Here is a 22,108-nt window from a genome sequence, read left to right on the forward strand (position 1 = left end):
CTCGTGTCTTATGGCCTGGTTCCTAGAACATATGGTCTGTTCCTGGATCTGGTGCCTTATGACCTTCTTTTTCAGATCAGGACTTGTCCTTAAATGGAGACAAATGGGGTTTATGTCATCCTTTCAAGACTAAAAGAATGACCAAGGCACTCAGAACTACACATGCTGTAGATGACAAAGTTGTTGCTTGGTACATGAACCCCCTACCTTTGTTTTCATGGATTGTGTCCTATCTCCTCTACTGTGTGAGCTTCTGAAAAGTCTCCCATTCCATATTACCTGCATAAGATCATCAATTAAATAATGAAAGCAAGCACATGGTATGTAACATGAGTGGGAAATGAAACAATACCTAGATCTTAGTTCCTTAAGTTTACTGGGTCACAGTAAGGAACATCACAAACACTGAAGATCATGGTGGGAAAGGCTGGAGAGATGGTTCAGTGGTTAGGGATATTGGCTGCTCTTATAGAGAGGACCCAGGTTTAACTCACAGATGGGGATCCACAATCATTTGTAATTCTACTTCTAGGGGATCCAATACTCTCCTCTGGCCCCTTTGCGAACTTGGTGCTGAAATGCCACTTACACAAATATAACGATGCAATAGATTTTTAAAGCCATTTAGACTTTGACAGTGTATGTAACAGGACCTGAGCATGTATTGAGCTATCAGTTAAATAAGTAGGAATCATTTATTGGGATGATTAGGTGATGGGTTTTCAGCACTTATTCACTTGTTCTTCTTGCCAAAATACTTGTGCTTCTGGGTGTGAGGATACCACATAGTGATGAAAGAATCTGATACAGTCACAGGGATTGAGGTTAGATTCAAGCCCAGGCAATCCAGCTCACAGATCTGTGGCTTGACCCCTGTCCTGGATCACTCCTCCATACCCAGGGAACTCCCGTCAGTCTTGCTCTCTGTAAGCAGAAAATACACTGCTTTGCATAGCTGTTTTCATAAAGTTAGACATTGATGTTTTCAAAGGATAAATAACATGGGGCCTATATGTGGGTTTGACACTTTGCTCTGATATTGAACTGATATATTGGAAGTGGTTCTCTCTTTTTTTAAGAAAATGTTATTTGTATGTGTCTTTTAATGTCCCCCTCCCCTGTGTGTATGTGAGTACATGCTCAAGTACTGGCCAAGAAAGCTAAAAGAGGGTGGCCAGAGTCCTTGGAATTGAAGTTACAGACTTCTAGATGGTTGTTGGCTGTTAGCTGCCATATGGGTGCTGGGAACCAAACCAAGCTCCTTTGCAAAAGCAGCAAGTGCTCGTCTCTGCTTAAATACCTCTGTATTCCAAATGGTTCATATTTTTAAGAGGAAGAATATCTAGATGAGTTTGATGCTACTTTAAAGAAACAGAACCCTGGAATTTTAAGTATTCATGTCTCTGGTGTGGTATTTCTAGCACAGAAGGAAATGAAAATAAGCTAGGAGGTTCTGTAGTAACTGAAATTCACAAGCTCACTTATCTTTACATATAACTGCAGTCGTGGGACTGGAGAGATAGCTTAGCAGGTACGGGTACTTTCCATGACGCCTAATGACTTGAATTCATCCTCCCATATATATTGTGGGAAGAGAGAACAAACCAGTAGTTTTCCCACCTCTACAGCACGTTAGTGCCTATGCACATGCACACACAAACACACACACACACACACACACACACACAAAGGAGTTTAAAACTGTCAAAATTTTAATTCCAAGATTATGAAAGTCTGCTTCATATAGCCCCATACTCATTCAGTTTCCTTATTAAGTCCACATTCCACTTGATTAAATGTATAAAAGAAAAAAACTAGTCATTTACATTACTAGCCATCAATTACAAAAGAAATAGTAAGATAAAAGGCAGGTTCTCTTATTTAAAATGAATCTTTTATTAAAATAACATATTTAGAAATTGCTCTTCAGTGTGAACTTGGTAATCCCAGTTCAGGGAATCTGCCCTTTGTGGTACTTGCAAACATATGGTACATACTCCGTATACAAACATATGCTCAGGGACACATGTATAAACCTTAAAAAGAAAGGCTTCTAGGGTCTGACGGAGAGTGCCAACCCTATCTCTGGTGACTCCAAGGCACAGATGTTTTCTCAGATCCTGGATGTCAGGAAATAACATCTACAGCTAACATACATTCAAAAGGACACACAAGCACTCCTGTGGAATTCCTGACAAAATGCACAACTGAAGGTATGTATGGATAAACATGAAACCCACGCTGATGTGCATCTGAAAAATCAAGTTTTGTTTTGTTCCATGAGTCAATGCCATGACAAAAGCAGAGGACATCAGCCAAATGTAACAAATGGACAGCCAGCAAGACACTGTTTGGGTTGTGTTTCCTGGAAAGGCCATTACTACAACATTCAGGAAATTCTGAGGAAGCCTGAAGTTTACATTATTATACTGCTGATAGTTCTCTGACTTTGATAATTATGACAGTGTGATCATATACAGTACAGGATTGAGGGACAAGGGGATATTAAAGCTACAACTCGCTAACAGGTTGGAAAAATATGTGTGCACACATTAGTCCATATATACAGGGTAAAGCAAGGTTTAGATAATTTGGCTGAAGATGTGGACATTTTTTCAAATATTTAAGAGATCTATTATGAAAATTAAGGACAAAAAAGGTGTCTTCCTTTCTCTATTGTTTGGGTCCTTTCCATTTTAGGCTTGAGTATCCTGAGTGAGTTAAACTTTTGGCATTCATTTCATGTGCTTTGTTTCTGAGTTAAGTATTTAGCTGCTACCCTAGCCAGAGAATCTGAAAAATGGTCTACCTAGAGATCCCAGTGGCCTCTTTTGGCAGTGTCTCAAAAGCAGACAGCCCACAGTGACTACACTCTAAGAAACAGAGAGGGCAACAGAAACCAAGGAATTGAACACCCACCCACCAAATACAAGAGCTGACGATATCAGCATCTAGAATAATAATCAGCCCATACACCTGGGCTTTGTGTAGAATCACAGTAACAGCCAGGGCATTGTATCTCTATTAGAGCAAAGCAATCCTACTACAGTAGACTCTGAGAAATGCAATTTAGCCAAAGCCCAAGGCAGGGACTTTGAAATATATAATAAATATGCTATAAGTTTTTAAAGATGATATGAATAAATTCATTAATGAAATTTATGAATCACAAAGCATAAAATGAAATAAAAAATGTTCAAGACATGGCAGTGAAAAAAGAATCATTGAAGAAAACCCAAACTGATGGAAAATGAAATGAAAAATGTAGGAAGTCAAACAGGATCCTCAAAGGCAAGTCTCAATAATGGAAGACAAGGGAAGAAAGGGAGAATCTTAAGCAATGAAGATAAGATAGAAGAAATGGATACCTTAGTCAAAGAAAATCTGAAATCTAAAACAGACTCAATTCAAGAATAATAGGCATGAAGGAGGCATGAGAAAATCAGGTCAAAGGTACTAAGTACCTACATAAAAAAACAGAAACAAACAAACTTCCTATTAGTAACTTAACAGAACTGAGAGCTAAAGAATAAAGAAGAAATAGCACCCAAAAGGAGAAGGTGGCAATAAATAATCAAACTCAGGCTTGAAATCAGTAAAATAGAAACAAACGATTCACAAAGAATCAATAGAACCAAGAATTGGTTCTTTGAGAAAATCAGTTAAGACTGACAACCCCTTAGCCAATTAACTAAGAGATGGTGAAAGAAGATCCAACTTAACAACCCCTGTGCCAGGAGTAGGTGCCAACACAGAAAAGCCTCAGTGGCATTTTTGGAGGTACTTTATTTCATAATGTTTTGTGACAGCATTTTTTAACTTTACAGATCTTTGAGTAAATATTACTTATTTTGTGTTTTTATGGGATTCCTGAATGTATGAGAGTGAATGTCTCTACATTTGTATGTCTTGTGCTTTTTGATTGGCTGTTTTTCTTCTGTTTTGTCCCATTCCAGTTTGTTTTTATCTTATTTGACCTATTATTATTTAGATGTTTGTTTGTTTTGTAAGGAAGACAGTAGGGTGTGGATCTTAGTAGGAGGGTAGATGGGGAGGAGCTTGGGGGAGTTTGGGGAGGGGAAACTGAAATCAGAATATATTGTATGAAAAAATATTTTCAATGAAAGATACATGTTTATATTTACATCTAATGTTCCATCATGAGGTTGAGTGATGGTTTCCTTGAAGATAAAGACTTAGATAATCCCTTTAGTTGGCAAAATTTATAATTTAGTTTTTGTCTCTTAAGGTGCTTAATTAGCTGCTCAATATTTAATATTACATGGGTTCAAATGATACATAGAAATCAACTTTTAATTTAATTTTATAGTTAAGTATCACAATAGAACATTATATTTTTGGTTGTGAGCCTACCTATAGCGGCTGAGCCATTTCTCCAGCCCAGAATATTATAATGACTATATATAATAAAATTTTGTTTAAAATGTTTCTGGTCATGGTGCTATATGCCTTTAATCCTAGCATTTGAGAGACAGAAGCAAGCAGATCTCTGTGGCTTCAAGGCCAGGGCTACAAGTGAGGCCCTGTTTCTAAGTAAATAAATACATTTTGACTTGGATCCCAATTTTCCCATAATTTTTATCATTAATGTTCCTTCCATCAGCACCTCACCATCGAACTCATTTAATCCTAAAGATTGGTATTAGTAAGTGTGAACTGATTGTCAACCAACAACGAGAGAAATAAAGGCCCTTCTAACAGATGTGGACTGTGGAAAGGTACAAGTGCACTTAAGACATGACGCAGGGCTCGCTCACTTTTCTGTTAACATGGTGTAAGCAAATTCCCTGCTGTCTTCATTACCTTCCATGAGTTCCCTGGCAGCAGACACTGGGCCTCTGCACCCTAGTGGATGACAACCCCACTCAGTAGGTTTGGTAGTGTCTTCAGAAGCGACAGGGCGAGATGCAGGTGGTTATCTTTTGTTTTATCTAGTACTAGGAACAGAAGCCAGATCCTCAAACATGTGCTCCAATGAGCTACACCTCCAGTTCTAGATTCTTTCCGCCCACAGGCCTAACACTTTCTATCTCCGTCCTCTGTTCCTTTACCCTGAGACCACCTCTCTCTACAGTTTCAAACCCGTTGCTTCCCACCAGTACACCATGCCGTTTTTTCTTTCTTTTTCCCTATTTCTGAGAGAGGGCCTCAACATGCAGCCCTGGTTGACCTGGGTGTCACGTTGTGGCCTCTAACCCACAGAGATAGTTCTGCCTGCCTCTGCCTCCTGAGTGCTGGAATTAAAGACATGAGTCACCATGGTCAGCACTTAAGGTGTTTTCATTGTCATGTGGTTTTCATCTCTGCGATCTCACCCCCTTTATTGTTCACAGAATCCCCATTTAAACAAAGCAATAACTTCCATTAGATCCTATTCTTTTCTGCAAAATTCCCTGAAATAATAAAAGCTTTTGTTACTGTGTGTGCATGTGAGTGCCGGTGCACCCATGTGGAACTCAGAGGACCTTCTGCAGGTGGCTCTCCCCTACCATGGGCTCTTCAGATAGAACTCAGATGGCTCTCTAGTAATCTGTAGCAACTCTCCTATATATTTCTCACTATCCCAGTAAAAATGTGTCAAAAGAGGACCATTGGCCTTAAGACAAGTAGAAAAATAACTACAAGTGAGGATGGTAAGGGAAAGAAGTACAGATTGATTTTGTTGAACCTCCAGGAAGGGGACAGAGATGATTGTGAATGAACTGATGGAAGATCATGCCTATTTCTTCCTATTCGTTTGAGGCAGTGGGGAAATGTGGGGTGTGCTACAGTGAGATTTGCAATCATGTGTGAAGTGGACAAATGAACAAAAGTGTAGAGACAGTATCAGATAGAGTACAGCAGACAGGTAGGGAGCAAAGGCCTAATCCTCCAAAGAGGGGCAGCCTCAGGCCTCAGCCTGGTCCAGGTTCCTTCATGGCAGTGGCAGATGGACATCTCAGCCTTAGCCTGGAACTTATGCCATCATAGTTTTGTGGCACTTGTGGCCTTTGTGTTGGGAAATCTAATCATTTACATAACGCATTAGCAAAGAAATTCAGGAGGGTCTGGGCACCCAAATCCCAGCTTGGCAGAGCCCCAGCAGGCTCCTTAGGCAACTTCCCCTCTGTAGCCGCCCGCGGCCACATGCGAACTGGGGACCTGGAAGAGAATTCTGGGGATAAACGGGAAGGGGACGAATTGACAGTTTGCGGATCAAGACTGACTTTACTATTATTTAGCCAATATATATAGTCTTTAGAAAACAACACTGCCCCCCAAATGGCCATGAATTGAATTCCTTGGTTCTTCTCAGCGGGTTGCCTGCTTCCAGTCACGCAGGTTTTCTGCTGGTCTCCAGGTGAGACTGCCCTGAGGCAGCATTGGTAGTTAAGGTGAAAGTGGCTGTATTGTTCCCAAAGGAACAAAGGCCTGAGATAACACCAGGGGAAGGGTGGAGGCTGCAGGCCAGGAAGGTCACAGCTAAATGCTGTGGGGGAAGGGACACCCCTCCACCTTCGACTGTGTGTGGGGTTCTGATTCAAGCGCACCACACCGCCCTGGTGTGACAGGGAGCGCTTTACCAAAAGCGATCTGTGAAGTGAAGCTGGGACCTGACCTCAAAGAAACTTGGCTTGACTCCTGCTTTGCTGGAGGGGTTGGGGTTTCTGGATGACCGTTGGAAGGCGCGCGCTCAACAGGCGCTGGAGCCTTGGAGCGTTCCGATCCTCCACGCTGGGGCACTGGACCCACAGCGAGCAATTCCACTTCTCCGCGTGCCATCTGAGAGCTTATGGATGCTTGTGTGTTTAAAACAACAAAGATCAATTTAAGAAGGATCTGCAGGAATTCGCAGAGCCGGCACTTTGGAGAATCAAAGCAAATTCTTTAGTAAGCTGAGGGGCACGGCATTATTGCCGGTTAGAGCTGGTCTCACAAAGAAATTTTACAGAGGGCACTTCTCACCGGGAGAAAGGTGCTCCAACCGTGGCAGGTGCAGGCTCTTTCGCGCGGCCACGCCTCCTCCGACATCTCTCCAACGCTGGCTGTTTAAAGGTCTCCCTAGTGAAGCAGAGCACTCGAGGAGAAGTCAGGGTGCAGAACGCCGGTGCCCAATCCGTGTTCTCCGGCCTGTGACCGCATTCGGCCCGCCCTCTGCACCTCTATAAGAGCCACAGAGAAGAGCGCACCCGGAGCACCGCCCCCCCCCCCCCCCCCCAGGCACGCTACTTCTCCAGCTCCTCAAGCGCCCACTGTTCCCACAGCTGACCGATACTACTTCCTTTACTTGACCCTCTGCACTGGGTGGCTGAGGCAGGCCCTTGGCTTCTCCTCTTCTAGTCTTTTGCTCTCCCCGCTCTGGGCAGCCCCCCCCCCCCCCCCGCCCCCGCGGTGCTCCGCAGGTGAGCAGTGCAGCTGCGCTGCAGCGGTCGGTCAGAGAGCTCACCTTGCACAGACCAGTTGCGGCTAGTGCGAAACTCTGGACGCTGTAGGATGAAGAACCCGATGCTGGAAGCTGCGTCTCTCCTCCTGGAGAAGCTGCTCCTTATTTCCAACTTCAAGCTCTTTAGCGTGTGCGCTCCGGGAGGAGGCACAGGGAAGAACCATCCCTATGAAATCAGCTCTTTTCTCCGGGGCGACGTGTTGGAGGTGTCGCGGACCCATTTTAACCACTATGGGATCTACCTGGGGGAAAACCGTGTAGCCCATCTAATGCCTGACATCCTGTTAGCCCTGACCAATGACAAGGAACGCATTCAGAAGGTGGTTTCCAACAAGCGTCTCCTCCTGGGAGTCATTTGCAAGGTGGCCAGCATCCGTGTGGACACCGTAGAGGACTTTGCCTACGGAGCAGACATCCTAGTCAATCACCTAGACGAGACTCTCCAGAAGAAGTCCTTGCTTAATGAGGAGGTGGCACGCAGAGCTGAGCAGCAGTTGGGGCTGACCCCATACAGCCTCCTGTGGAACAATTGTGAGCACTTTGTGACCTACTGCAGATATGGCTCTCGGATCAGTCCACAGGCTGAGAAGGTAGGAGAGACTTGCAGGGTTGGGATCGGGGTCTGGGAGCTTTTTGGACCTCTCCTCCACGATACCATTCTCAGGAGTTGTAGGTTAAATAAGGAAAGCTCTGGTGTTTCTAGGGAAGATCTGGTAAACAAAGGGCAGTTTGCCTCAAAGGAAGACTATTTCAAAATGTGCAATAAAAAGGGTGTGGCCACACAGACTGCTTCCGAGATTCCAAAGTGCTGCCTGTACTAGTCATCTTGGTCTGCACACACAGGTAGTTCAAATGATCAGGGCAAGAGACCGAAGGACTTGGAACTTTTCCTACGAAGTATAATTGGCAGGAAGGTGTCCAGTTTTCTCCTCTTCTATATGCTCAAACTGAATTCCCTGTACTTAATAGGCTCAACCTTCCTTGTAGGACACATTCCTGTTGGACCCCTTTTATTTCTGTGTTTGACTCGGAGAGATTTTTTCCTTGGTGTCTAACTTATTCCTAAGTGTCTGTAATCCCCAGATCCTGCTCTCATTCACTGTTAAGCATCTCCTAGCCATTAGTTCCAAAGGTAGGTTGGATTTTAAGTTCCCCAGAGATTAAAACAATTCATTTCTCTGGAAGGTAATTTTTATGGCTACTTGGGGGTGGGAGGACACAAGTAGTAGAAATAAGCTACAAATTCAAAGGAAAAAATAGTTTAACTCACAAAACATAGTGTATGTTTTTGAGGCACCATCTTTTTCTGCTTTTTGTTTTTTTGGTTTTTCAAGACAGGGTTTCTCTGTGCAGCCCTGGCTGGCCTGCAACTCTATGATTTTTTTCTTTTAAAGATTTATTTATTTTATCTATATGATTACATCGTTGCTGTCATCAGACACACCAGAAGAGGGTGTCAGATCCCATTACAGATGGTTGTGAGCCACCATGTGGTTGCTGGGAATTGAACTCAGGAAGAGCAGTCAGTGCTCTTAACCTGTGAGCCATCTCTCCAGCCCCATAGTTTATGTTTTAATCCTGAACTTTCATTAGTAATTGGATGTTTTTCAGCCTTGACTATAAATAAGGTGGTATTAGCATTTGCTTTTCTTAATGGAATTCTGGTCAATCACACAATAAGCGTTTGTGCTATTTGTATGTTTTGATGCATTTTTGAATCAAATGAATAGGTCATCACAATCTACAGCCTAGATTTGATTCATATATACTTTGAGTATTTTTTTGACACAGCAGAGAATAAAGCTATTGGGCTTTTATATGTAGGCATATTAAATTTCTGACAGATTTTTTAATTGAACCAGAATTAACTTATTTGAGTCATCATTTTCTATGGTAAATTAAAATACAATTAGGATATACTATGCAATGGTTCAGAATCTCCCCTCTAGCCCAGGCCTGTTTAGAGGGGAACTTTTCCACATTTACAAACACGGACTCCAAAAGTATCCAAAAGGAGACATATCAGATTTAGTTAATAATTAACCCAATTATTGTTGTAATGAAAAATAGTTTTCCTATCCAAATTGAGGGCTGCCCTTTCACAGCACATGTGTAGCACTGCATTACATATCTCAGCAGAAAAGATGTCCAAGTGCTTTCTATAAGCAGTAAAATAGTCATCACAGAAAGAACTAATTGGGTAATTTCTAATCTGGGGAGATTGTATGCTCCCCAGCAGTGAAGTGTTGTAATTAATGAAGCCTCACAATCTCTAGTGAGACTGCATTTCCGTGTTTCCCTTTGAATGGCCTAATAAACAATCCAGCCCCAGTCTAGAAGACTAGATTTCCTCAGGGGAAAGATCTTACACAGATGTTCTAATTCTAAGAACCTTTTTTTTTTTTTTTTTTTTTAAAGCAAAAGAGGCATTAGTTCTACGTGATTTCTACTTTGAATTTTTTGAAAAGGTTTTCAATTTTTTGCTCTAATTACATGTATATGTGTACATGTGAAGATGCCTTTGGAGGCCAGAGATATGGTATTTTGGGAGATGGAGTTATAGGCAGGTCATAAGACTTGGGATGAAGGGAAGAAGTCTGTGCTGGGATGCGGGTGGGAGACCTCTGCAAGGACAGCATGCATTGTTAATGGCTAAGTCATCTCTCCAGCTCCATGCTTTGGATTTTCTAGAAACATAAGCTATTATTTGTTTCTGGGTCTGACTGTTGAAGTCTTTCACAGATATTGTATCTTATTTTGGCATGGCAAAGCCATCTCTTTTTTTAAATAAAATTTTATAAAAATTTTCTTCAAAATTTTCCCTTGGGTGAAAACTTCTTGCTATTAACAGTGCACACAAGTAGGCCAGTAAGAAGAGTCAGTGGGTACAGGTGATTACTGCTCAAATCTGATAACTGCAGTTTGGTCTCTGAATCCCACAGTGGAAGGAGGAAACCAACTTCCAAAAGTTGGCCTCTTGAATTCACACAAGTCTTATGGTACTGATATGAGTGTGTGCATGAACGTGTGTGCACCCAAACACACACACACACACACACACAGACATACACACACACACACACACACACACACACACCTCTAATAAATAAGTTAAAAACTTCACTAAACCAGAGCCTTTACATCTTTGAGAGAATGCTCTTTTATTCTGCAAGTTGTTCTTTTTTAATTATCAACAATTTTGTATATATATACAATGTATTTTGATCACCTACTTCTCTTACTAAAATTCCCTTCCTCCTTCAGCTGACCCATTTCTACTTAACAAATTACCCTTCTAGTTTCACATGTGTTGTGTATGTGACTCACTGAGTTTAGTGTCTTGGTCAGTAATCTAGTGCTGTGAAGAGATACTGTGACCACAGCAACTCTTATAAAGAAAATCACCTAACTGGGGTAGCTTACACTTTCAGAGGTTAGATTAGGATGATTGTGGAGCAGAGCATGGTGGCAAGAAAGCAGACATGTTGCTGGAGAAGTAGCTCAAAGTTCTACAATCAGATCTGCAAACAGAGGAAGAGCAAGCCACTGGGCCTGGCCTGGGCTTTTGAAACCTCAAAGCCCACCCTCAGGGACATACTTCCTCCAATATGGCTTCTACACCTATTCCAACAAGGTCACACCTATTTTTAAGCATTCAAATATATGAACATGTCCAATGAGGGGCATTCTTATTAAAACCACCACAACAGTTAGGGTTTGTATGAGCATGGGTTGGAGCTTATTCACTGACGCATGGGCAACTAGCCAATAAAAGTGGACTCTCTCTCTTTAGGTACCATTAACTTTCCATCGGCTCCTCAGGAAGGGGCAGGACCTCCCAAGACCCTGTAAGATTTGCTCCTATTCCAGGCAGGAGTGATGTCCTGGATCAGTGAGAGCAGCTCCAGTGCAGGGAACCATAGCTGCTGAGAGTCCCTGGCTATGCTGTGACCAGGAGACAGCATTTCCTCTTCCCACTCTTTCTACTCTTTCTTTTTCCTCCCCTCTTCCAGCACTGCTTTTATACATGCTTAGAAATCATAAAGTTGAGGCGAGGCATTTTATATTGACACAAAGCATCACTATACTGTAAAATTCAAGTCCCTTTGTTTTTAACTTTTACTGTTATGCTTTTTCTACTAATGGTATTGTCTGACTTGTTATTACCAGAATGAATGCAGAGAATTGCTTTTCAAGCGACTCACTGTTTACAAAAGTAAACTTCTTGACACTTACTATATATTTCCTACTCTCTACCTAAACAAAACAAAAGAAAAAACAAAACAAAACGAAACAAAACAAAACAAAACAGGGTCTAGGCAAATCTTACCACTGATCTATATTTCCAGCCTTCCCGGCCAGGGCTAACGGCCAAGTGGATAGATAGTAGGGGACTGAGAGAAGGGAGGGAGAGAGAGAAAGGAAGAAAGTGAGGAAGACATAGAGGGAGAAACAAAGACAAAGACAGAGGTGCTTATTCATTACATATGCATGTATATCTACACACAGAAGAGAGAGAAAACGGGTCTGTGGCCTAGGTTTACCTCTAGATAGGCAAGAATGACCTTGAACTTCTGATATCTCTACCTCCATCTCCCAAGTGCCAGGATTATAGGTATGCCTTACTACACTTCATTTATATTATGCTCTATATCTTGTTAGTTCAGTAGAAAGAGATTAGATGTTTGTTCTACAAAGAATACTTGGATGGCTAATAGGCTATCATACTTTTCTTTAGATAGTATGTAAATGTAAAATTATGCAAATTTACATAATATGTTAATGTAATATTATGTAAAACTATGAATAGAGATGACCTTACATTTACATAGTGGACTAAAACACACACAGTCAAACTTGGTTTAATGACATTTCACATGTATCACTAGGCTATTTACTTGTGCATAGAATACATGTACATCAGTAATAGCATCCTATAGGACTACTCTTCTCAGTTGAGTTAGTTCTCAACTGAGAAGTCCCCAGAGTCCTTGAAAGTATTAAACTTGTTTACTGTATTCATCAATAATTTAGAAATTCAGCCAGGCACAGTGGTGCACATCTTTTGACCTCAGCCCCCTAGTGGCTGAGGCAGAAGGTACTTGTAGTTCAAAGCCAGGCTAATTAATATAGAAAGTTCCAGACAACCAGAGATAATATAGTGAAACCTTGTCTCAAAGCAAGGAAAACAAAGAATTTAAAAACCAGGGCTGGATTTTTTTCAGGATGGTTAGCAGTTAAGAGTTCATACAACTCTTGCAGAGGACCCAAGTTTGATTCTCAGCACCCACCTTGGGCAGATCACAATGCCTGTAAAGATGTGTGTGTGTGTGTGTGTGTGTGTGTGTGTGTGTGTGTGTGTGTGTGTAGTGGGTATTTCTAATGCTCTGGTTTCCATGGGCATGTGCACATGAGTGTATGTGCCCCCCCCACATAATTAAAAATTAAAATAAATCTTATAAAGTATAGATTTTAGAAACCTTCCCAGCTCAGGAGATTTCATTAAGCCCTAGAGTTCTGAATCAAGCTGAGCAGTGAAGCAAGACCTTACCGCATATACACTGCAATAGTCTAGAAAAAGATCTTGAGTCTAGTCTGAATAGCAAAACTCACATGAAAATGACAGTTGTTAAATTCTATCAATGACAAAGATAACTGTCAAGAAATATAGCAGTGTTAATAATCACTGTAATATCTTATATTTATGCAATACATAGAACACTTTTTTTGAACTCAGGACCTCTGGAAGAGCAGTCAGTGCTATTAACAGCTGAGCCATCTCTCCAGGCCAAACACTATTCTTTTACTTGAAAGATTTAGTTTATCTCCAGGGCTAACCTAGTATTCCAATGAAGAAGAATGTCTAGACTAGTTAAATGCCTTATTTGATGTTGCACAACAAATATGACAGTCAGGACACCTAAACATATGATACCATTTCTAAGCAAGATTTCTTTTTATATGAGAAAGTGACACAGTAGAATACATCCATTAGGGGGTGGGAAACATATTTAATGCCTTTATTTCCAGGACACATTATGTGATGCCTAACTGATGAGAGAGAGGATATGGCAGCTCATTGTGACTTCATCTTTATACTTTAAGATTTATATAAAAATATGATTGGTATAATCAAATTTTAGAGTAGTAAAGTAGAAGAATTGGCTAATTTTTGTTTTTTGTTTTAAACTTGAGTTTAGAAACATTCTTCTTAGGTTAGGTTAGAATATGTAAATTAGTATTAATTTAATGTTGTTTTTAATCTTTAATACTGAGTAACTTTTATGAGTCTGTGGTATATGTGGTTCATTTGTCCATGGTTCCTAACAATCTTAACTCTTGTTTTCCAGTTTTATGACATTGTGAAGATAATCATTCGTGACCAGAGAAGCTCTCTTGCTTCAGCTGTCTTGGGATTAGCATCTATAGTCTACACGGGCCTGGCATCATACATGACCCTTCCTGCAATCTGTATCCCATTCTGCTTGTGGATGATGTCTGGCTAGCTCCCAATCCACATGTGTATGTGTATGTATTTTGTATGGAAATGTGTTTATATTTATAGAGCACAAAACATTATAAGCATTGTTGTTAAAATGTGGCCCACAACACTGTGTTCCAGATAAAAAAATTAGTGATTAAGAATCATACAAAGTGCTTGCTATGTAAGCTGAGCCATCTTTCTGAGCCCTCAGGCAGTTCTGCTGCAGGGTGCGGGGAGTCCCTGGAAGTACAACAGCCTGCCACATCAGCAGCCCTGAGATGTGGCCCGAGGTGACAGCCACGGGAGACGGTGTAGGTCATTCTTTTCCACCTGTATTCATTCTGCTGTTAGGCTTCTCAGTTGAGATCACTAACTTTATTGTAATGTATTCTTATTTAATGTCTGACATTAAAGTTAAAGTTTTCTCTCATTTAGATGAATATATGTTTGAAAATTAGTTAAAAAGAAACCAAAGCTCACATTCTCTTTGCCTTTCTTTATATACTAATATCATCTAAAGTAAGTCAAGAATATTATTTTCATGTTTTGAGACCAGTGTTTTGAGCTTACTGAGAGTAACTGGTCAGAAAGTATAGAAATGTAACAATAGTGACAGTAGCTATTTATATAGCTATTTTGAATAGCCTGATATTGTGTTTTTCTTTTTGGATATAGAATTGAAATAATTCTGGTATTAGGTGTACATATGTGTTATAGAAATACACCAATATCTGAACTTGCATAGATTGATAGGTAAACTATATTTCTGGTTGCTTTATTATACTAGTGTCATTTATTAATGAGAAGCTACAAAAGTGAACATAAAATCAAGTCCAGTGTGTCTTTTTCTGTGCCCTTGGATCTGTATGTGTATGTATGTGTATATATATATATATATATATATATATATATATATATATATATATGTGTGTGTATGTATGTCACTGGATAGTTACTTTTAAAGCTAAATTTACTCATGTTTTCTTTTTGTTTAAAAAAAGCCATATTTGTTTTACAGTCAATTTTCCACTTAAAGTATCATTTATAAAGATAAAAGAGGTGTATCACAGTAGTATATAAAGCTTAAATAGAGCCAAAAAATTATTTTGAGAAAACTAGTAATGCAAAGCATTGAGGGCGTGTTCACTCACTCTACTGGGTCAGAGGGGAGACCTGTCAGTGCTAAAAACATGCCTTCAAGACTGTCAGTAAAAATGACCCAGGCTGGAATTCCATTTCAGGTACAGAAGTGTTTTATCAGAGGTAGTCCATGCTACACCTATGTTTAGAAAGCTGGAGCAGCAGACAGAGAGGTCTGGGCTCATGTAGACTGGAGGACAACACTGTCTGTTGCCTGTCAACTGTTAAAAGTTACAAAATAGGCACTGAAGAGGTGACTCAACACTTAAGAGCTATTGCTACTCTTGAAGAGAGAGGACCAGGATTAGTTGCCAGCAGCTCCTGGTGGCTCACAACCTTCTGTAACTGATTCCAGAAGATTAAACACCCTCTTCTGGCCTCCATGTACATAGCACACAGGTATAACATACACATAGGTAAAACATAAACACATGCAAAATTAAAACTTAAAAAAAAAATCCCAGAATAGCCAAGCATGTAATCCCAACCCTTGGGGGCCTGCTCACACAGGGGGCTTAAGACTGGTTTGCATTGCTCAGAGGGGTCCAAGGCAAGCTTGTATTACATAGGTAGTTCAAGACCAGTTTGGGCTTTCTGAGATCCAATCTCAAAACAACAAAAGAATTACACAACAGTGACTCTTATAGCAGAAAGGAGGGTTCGTTTTAGACAGTAATCCAACTGGAACAAACTAAAGAACAGATTACAGATTGAACAAACTAAAGAACAGATTACAGATTGAACAAACTAAAGAACAGATTACAGATTGAACAAACTAAAGAACAGATTACAGATTGAACAAACTAAAGAACAGATTACAGATTGAACAAACTAAAGAACAGATTACAGATTGAACAAACTAAAGAACAGATTACAGATTGAACAAACTAAAGAACAGATTACAGATTGAACAAACTAAAGAACAGATTTTAGTTTAATTTTAGTTTAATTGAGGTCTTATTACCCAGTGTTTTCCTACAACACATTTAGTTGCAGTTTAATTATAATTAAACTTTGATTAATATTTAAACATTTAATTGTTTAAATGTTTTATATCAGTAAAACACTGAATTGAAAGATCAAAGAATATAGGTGTTCTTTGAGCCTGTTCCAACCACCTAAATTACCTGAAGTATCTGTGCATCTGACAGGCATTGTGTTAGGGTCTTTTTCCTCTTCTCCATGGGAGTTGTCTACATGAATTCATTATAGCCCCCCTCCCCTGGACACATCAGTATTGTAGGTAGTAGAAAATACTCTTTGAAATTAAATCTGTGTTCACTTACATACTATGGGAATTATTGGGGTTAGAATTAACATAATTTTGACTCTCTTCATATCATTATTAGATCAAGACTCATTTGTCATTCATTGGATGCTCCTTCTGTGCTAAGAATTGAAGTGCTGCAACTTCATGTTCTGGTATTATTTTACACATTTGAGATAGGGTCTCACTCAATAGATATTTGCCTAGAATGAATTCACTCATAGAGAGCTGTGTGCTCCTGCTTTCCAAGTGCTGGGGTTAAAGGTGTGCTCACCACTCCTGGCCTAAGATTACTTTTCTCCAGCTATAACAGCATGTATATAGTGTGGTGGGAAATACAAAGAAAAGAGCAAGCCATTCTGCTTCAGGAGTTGGGCTTTTTACTTGAAGGAGGCAATAACAACCAGGAAGCTGACAACTCTGAGGTAATTTTGTTACACTGACATCATTCTGCTGTCCTTGGGAAGAGAGGAAAAGAAGGAAAGTTCTATTTGGTAAATGTTACACAACACCACAATTGTTGAACTTGTAGATAAGAGAATCTATTTTTTTGCATTTGATTAGTTGGTTAACAAGATAGAAATAAAGATGTCTGTTATGGAAGAAAGTTTGGGCCAATCATTGGTTTCCCGAGGAAACAGGTCATGAATTTCTCTAGACTTTATCAGCCAAAGCTCGTATTTTTGATCCAAAATTCATGATATTATAGTATTTCTGTTCTGTCTTGTACAGTGATAGCTAAGTCATGTCTGATGATGTTTTTCATCTCTTGATTTCTTTGCATGGATGAAGGCCAGAGCAGCTGTCAGGGAGTAGGCTGTGTATGGAATGAAAAGAGATATGAGACGTGGGCTAAAATATCTGGTCTAATAGGCATAGTTGCACTGGGGTTTGAGTGATTGACACCTGAATGGAGCTAACTGGAGGCACACAAAGAGAAGGGACTGATTTCAGCTGCTGAAACCAAAATGAGGCAGGGTTATTGAGACTTCAATGATCGGACAGGTTTTGGACAGGACAGTCAATACATGGGAATGGCATGGGGTATGAATGGAAATTGCCTAAAACCTGCATCATGAATAGCTGTGAGGTATTCTATGCCAGGCAAATGCAAGTGGTTTAGGGGCTGCAGAGCAAGGGTGGTGAAACACAAAGCAATGCTGAGATGGTGTAAGTCTTTCATAGATTAAGAAGTTTGGACTTCACAGATAGGCAGTGAAGAATTGGAGTATAGAAAGGCAACTTCCAAGAATAAAGCAGAAGGATGGGATTGGGGCAAGATAAAGAGACCTGAAAGGTTTAGCTAAGGTCTTTACTCTGTCAGATAAGGGTCTAGATCAGTGGTTCTCAACCTCCCTAGTGTTGTGACCCTTTAATGCAGACCCTCATGTTGTGGTGACCCCCCAACCATAAAATTATCTCCATTTCTTCCCAGCTGTATTTTGCTACTGTTATGAGCCATAATGCAAATATCTGATATGCAGGATACCTAATAAGTAACCACCATGAAAGACGTGTTAGATGCCCAAAAGGGTCTCGGCGCACAGGTTGAGAATCACTGGTGTAGCTGGTGCGATGGCTTACTGGGGAAGTATACCTTCAGCAAAGCCTGATGACCCAAAATCAAATAAGGGTCTACAGTTGCAAGTCTAAAAAGCAATGTGTCAAAGAAGTGCCAAACAACTTAAAGCACTTAGATCGACTGATGAACAACTCTGATAGAATATTGGGGAATATCACGTAGCCTGCTTTTCCTGAGAAAGAGTTGATTACTGCAAAATAAATTAACTTTACAAGTGTGCATACACTCCTAATATTTACTCCGTTAGCCATGCTCCTTTCTAAGGACATGTAAGGGAGTTTGGATTGGCTGTTTTAATTTTGTCAGAACCTATTTCTATCTTCTCTGTTTGCTATTTCATATTGTTCATGTCCAAGACTAAAAGCTGCTTTTCAGGAACATGGAGTTACTGTAACAGCAAAGTCTTTTATTAATAGAAAGCATATGGGAAGAGTTTTTATTTTATGTAATATATCTGGGTTTTTAAATGAACTTAGATTTTTTTAGTTAAACTAAGTTTATATTAATACACATGTGTTTTGAATAAAATCAGTTCTACATATCATTTTCTTGTCTTTCAATTTTAAATATCTAAGTGTAGACAGAAAATATTTTTTTGAACTCAGTAGCCTTAAGAATATTTCTATTATTAATATAGCTTTATATAGTCAAAATAAAAAGTTTATGTGAATCTTCCTGTGGACTGATAGGATCTTTGCTACCCACATCTTTAAGCCTACCTTAATTATGAGGAACAACAAACAAACAAATCCTTCATCCATCAGAAAAAATTAACCACTGTAACTCATTAAAGTTATGCAACCAGATTTCTAATGCTACCAAAGCACCCTGGGGCTGTATCTAGCTGCAAGTAAGGTGAGATGGGGTCTCAGTTGGGTGGGGTGGGATTCCATGGCTAGCCTTAAAACACACGGCTAGTAAGTAATGACATGAGTTAGAATCGTAGTTCTACAGCTTTTGGGTCTAATGAGAAAGAATACCACAGAAACAGGTTTTAAACCACCAATAGGAGCAAAGCCCAACACTCTGAGTACTGATTAAGTAGCTTATTTGATGTCAGCAAATGTCACATCAACAGCTCTTGTCCAGTGAGCATGGCTTAGCCTGAAGCTGCTCCGAGGATTTGGTCAGGCACAAGGACTGGGTCTCTTAGGTGTCTCTGTCGGTCTAGACACCTAATGTGGGTGGTGAAGTGTCTCACTGCTGGGTGAAAACCAAAAGGGAGCACTTGCTACATGCTCAGTCAACACCGAGATGCCCGTTCTTTCCAAGCTTTTCCTGAAGCCCTTCCCCACACACATCTCTTTATTTCATCTCTGGCATATCACACACAGATGACTGTCAGGGAACTTGACTGCAAATTCTTTTTAAATTTCACATAAATATTCTGGATGGAGATTTATGAAAACAATACATTTCATAGTAACTATTTCTGAAAAAAAAAAGGAATTTAAGGCATAAGACATGCTGGGGTAAAAATATGTAAAGTGTGACCTTTAAAACATTGGAATAGGATTTACAGAACGTTTAAAGCCCTGGTCCTCTGTTGAGATGCTTCACTAGACCATCAAGAGTGGCCACTGTTGACTATGTTCTTGAAGAGAGTAGTCACATCTCTCCATATTGTTAGTATTTGTTCTTCTGACCACCTACAGTGGAACCATGCAATATAGGTATCTTTTCTTAAAAGTATACATGAGTGCGTGTGTGCATACATGTGTGCGTATGTAAAATAAGTATATAAAATGTGTCAAAATGCAGAGTGGAAGAGAGGTGAGTACTTTAATGTGTGTGTGTACCTGCACATGTTATGAGGATAGAACACAGGACTTGTTCTAGGGATACACTCAATCACTGATCTATATTCTAGCCCCCATCTGAGACCTTTGAGAAAACGGTCTTTTTGCATTTATTTCTCTTCCCCTACAGAGTATTTTCTTAGTAGGTTTATCCTCCAGTTGAGGTTGCTTCTACAGTTAGTATTCTGTGCTTAGAATACAGAAAAGAAGACATAAAAAATGAAGGCAATGTACTCATTCACAATGACTGATTCCACAGTTAAATTTTCTAGTGAGAGTAAATGAAATTCCAGACAAGGAAATGAAAAGAAGTAATTAATGTAAGAATGTTTAACAAAGTAGAAAGTGACAGTAACTTTTGAATTGAAAATCTGAAAATTAAATTAAATTAAAAAAAAAGATCAGAAAACCCCACTCATAGGGCTTTAAGAAAGGAAAGATAAGTTAGCATAGTCAGACAAAAAAAGATTAATTAATAAGGAATATAGCAAGACATGAAAGATTTAGGGTGCACCATTAACAGACAAAGCTTACAATTCATGGGCACAGAAGGAAGAAACATACAAACTACAGACAAAGAAAACATACTCAACAAAATCATAGCCAAAGCTGAGTAGTAGCACATGCCTTTAGTCACAGCACTCAGGAGGCAGAGGTAAGTGGATCTCTGCATGTCTAAGACTGGTCTACTCTATAAAGGGAATCCAGGCCAGCCAGAGCTACATGAAAAGGCCTTGACTCAAAACAAAAGCAAATGGCAGAAAATCAAAAACAAAACCCAAACAAACCAAGAGAAATAGGCAGAATATTTTCCTAATCCAGGGGAAGATGTAGCAAAATTATCCTTCTCAACTGAAAGAAAAATAAAAACATTCTACAGTAATCACAAACTGAAAGCTTTCATGACCACTAAGCTAGCACTATAAAAGATACCAGAAGCAATTCTACACACTGAAACACACACACACACACACACACACACACACACACACACACACACACCAGGAAGTCATGAAAAAGAAGAGACAATGAGAAAAAGAGCAAATGAGGATTGGAAATGTATCAAACATTAAAAAAAAACCCAACATAACTCTCAATGATCTCAATTCTTCAATGATAAAATAAACTAGCAGAGTGGATTAAAAATAGCTCCCCATCTACTTCTTGCCTACAAGAAACACAACTCAATAGCAAAGAAAAGCAAAGTCTTAGGGCCCAATACTTGGCTGTGAGCATCTGCATCTGTCTGAGTCAGCTGTGGGTAGAGTCTCTCAGAGGACAGCCTTGCTTGGCTCCTGTGTTCAAGCACTACATAGCATCAGTAATAGTGTCAGGGGTTGGTACCCAGCCCATCGGATAGAACCCAAGTTGTGCAGGTCACTGGTCAGCCATTCATTCAGTCTCTGCTCCATTTTGTCCATTTTAACCGTGTATTTCTTTCAGGCAGGAACAATTTTGGGTCAAAACTTTTGAAGGTAGGTTGGCATCCCCATGAACCCACTGGGGTCCTGTCGAACTACTGGAGGTGTTCTCTTCAGGTTCCATCTCCCCACTGCTAGGCATTTTGGCTAAAGTTACCCTCATTGAGACCTGAGAGCCTACCCCATCCCAGGTCTCTGGGACTTTCTCCATGTCCCCCCACGCCCTCCTCCAGCAACTGTATTTCCATGTATTCTCTCTCTGGACTTTCCTCCTGGTCTCCCCCTATACATGATTCTGCCCTCCTCTTCCCCTCTGCCCCCTCTCGCACCCAGGTCCCTCCCTCCCTCTGCCTCCCATGATTATTTCCTCCTTCTAAGTGGGACTTCACTTGGGTCTTCCTTCTTGTTTAACTTCTTAGGGTCTGTGGGGGTTATCATGGATACTTTGTACTTTTTGGTTCATATTCACTTATCAGTGAGTACATGCCATGCATATCCTTTTGGGTCTGAGTTACCTCACTCAGGATGACCCCCATAGAAGAGTTAGGGGAAGGATTGAAGGAACTGAAGAGGATGGTAACCTCAAAGGAAGACCAACAGTGTCAACTAACATGGACCCTGGAAGCTCCCAGAGACTAAGCCACCAACCAAAAGCATACACAGGCTGGTCTGAGGTCCCTGGCACATATGTAGCAGAGGACTGCCTTGTCTGGCCTCAGTGGGAGAGATGTGCCTAATCCTGTAGAGACTGGATGCCTCAGGGAGGGGGAACGTTGGGAGGGAGGCACCATCTCAGAGGCAAAGGAGAGTGGGTAGGGGATGGGGGAGAACTCTGTGAGGGGGAATCTGAAGGGAGGGCAACATTTGGGATGTAAATAAATAATAATTAAAAAAGGAAAAAATACTTCAAGCAAGTGGATTTTGAAAGCAAGAAGATACAGTTATTTCACAAAGAAGACTTAAAACAAAAA

General features: G+C 40.3%; 1 protein-coding gene across 1 annotated transcript; it reads left to right on the forward strand.

Moving 5' to 3' along the window:
• Positions 1-7,459: 7,459 nt before the first annotated feature.
• Lrat (lecithin retinol acyltransferase) lies at positions 7,460-14,327 on the forward strand. The gene is made up of 2 exons (XM_052180296.1): positions 7,460-8,034; positions 13,795-14,327. The coding sequence occupies exons 1-2, from the start codon at positions 7,495-7,497 to the stop codon at positions 13,948-13,950; spliced, it is 696 nt and encodes a 231-aa protein (XP_052036256.1). The 5' UTR covers positions 7,460-7,494; the 3' UTR covers positions 13,951-14,327.
• The last annotated feature ends 7,781 nt before the right edge of the window (positions 14,328-22,108 follow it).

The sequence above is a fragment of the Apodemus sylvaticus genome, chromosome 4, assembly GCF_947179515.1.
Source record: "Apodemus sylvaticus chromosome 4, mApoSyl1.1, whole genome shotgun sequence".
In the NCBI taxonomy this organism is placed as follows: domain Eukaryota; kingdom Metazoa; phylum Chordata; class Mammalia; order Rodentia; family Muridae; genus Apodemus; species Apodemus sylvaticus.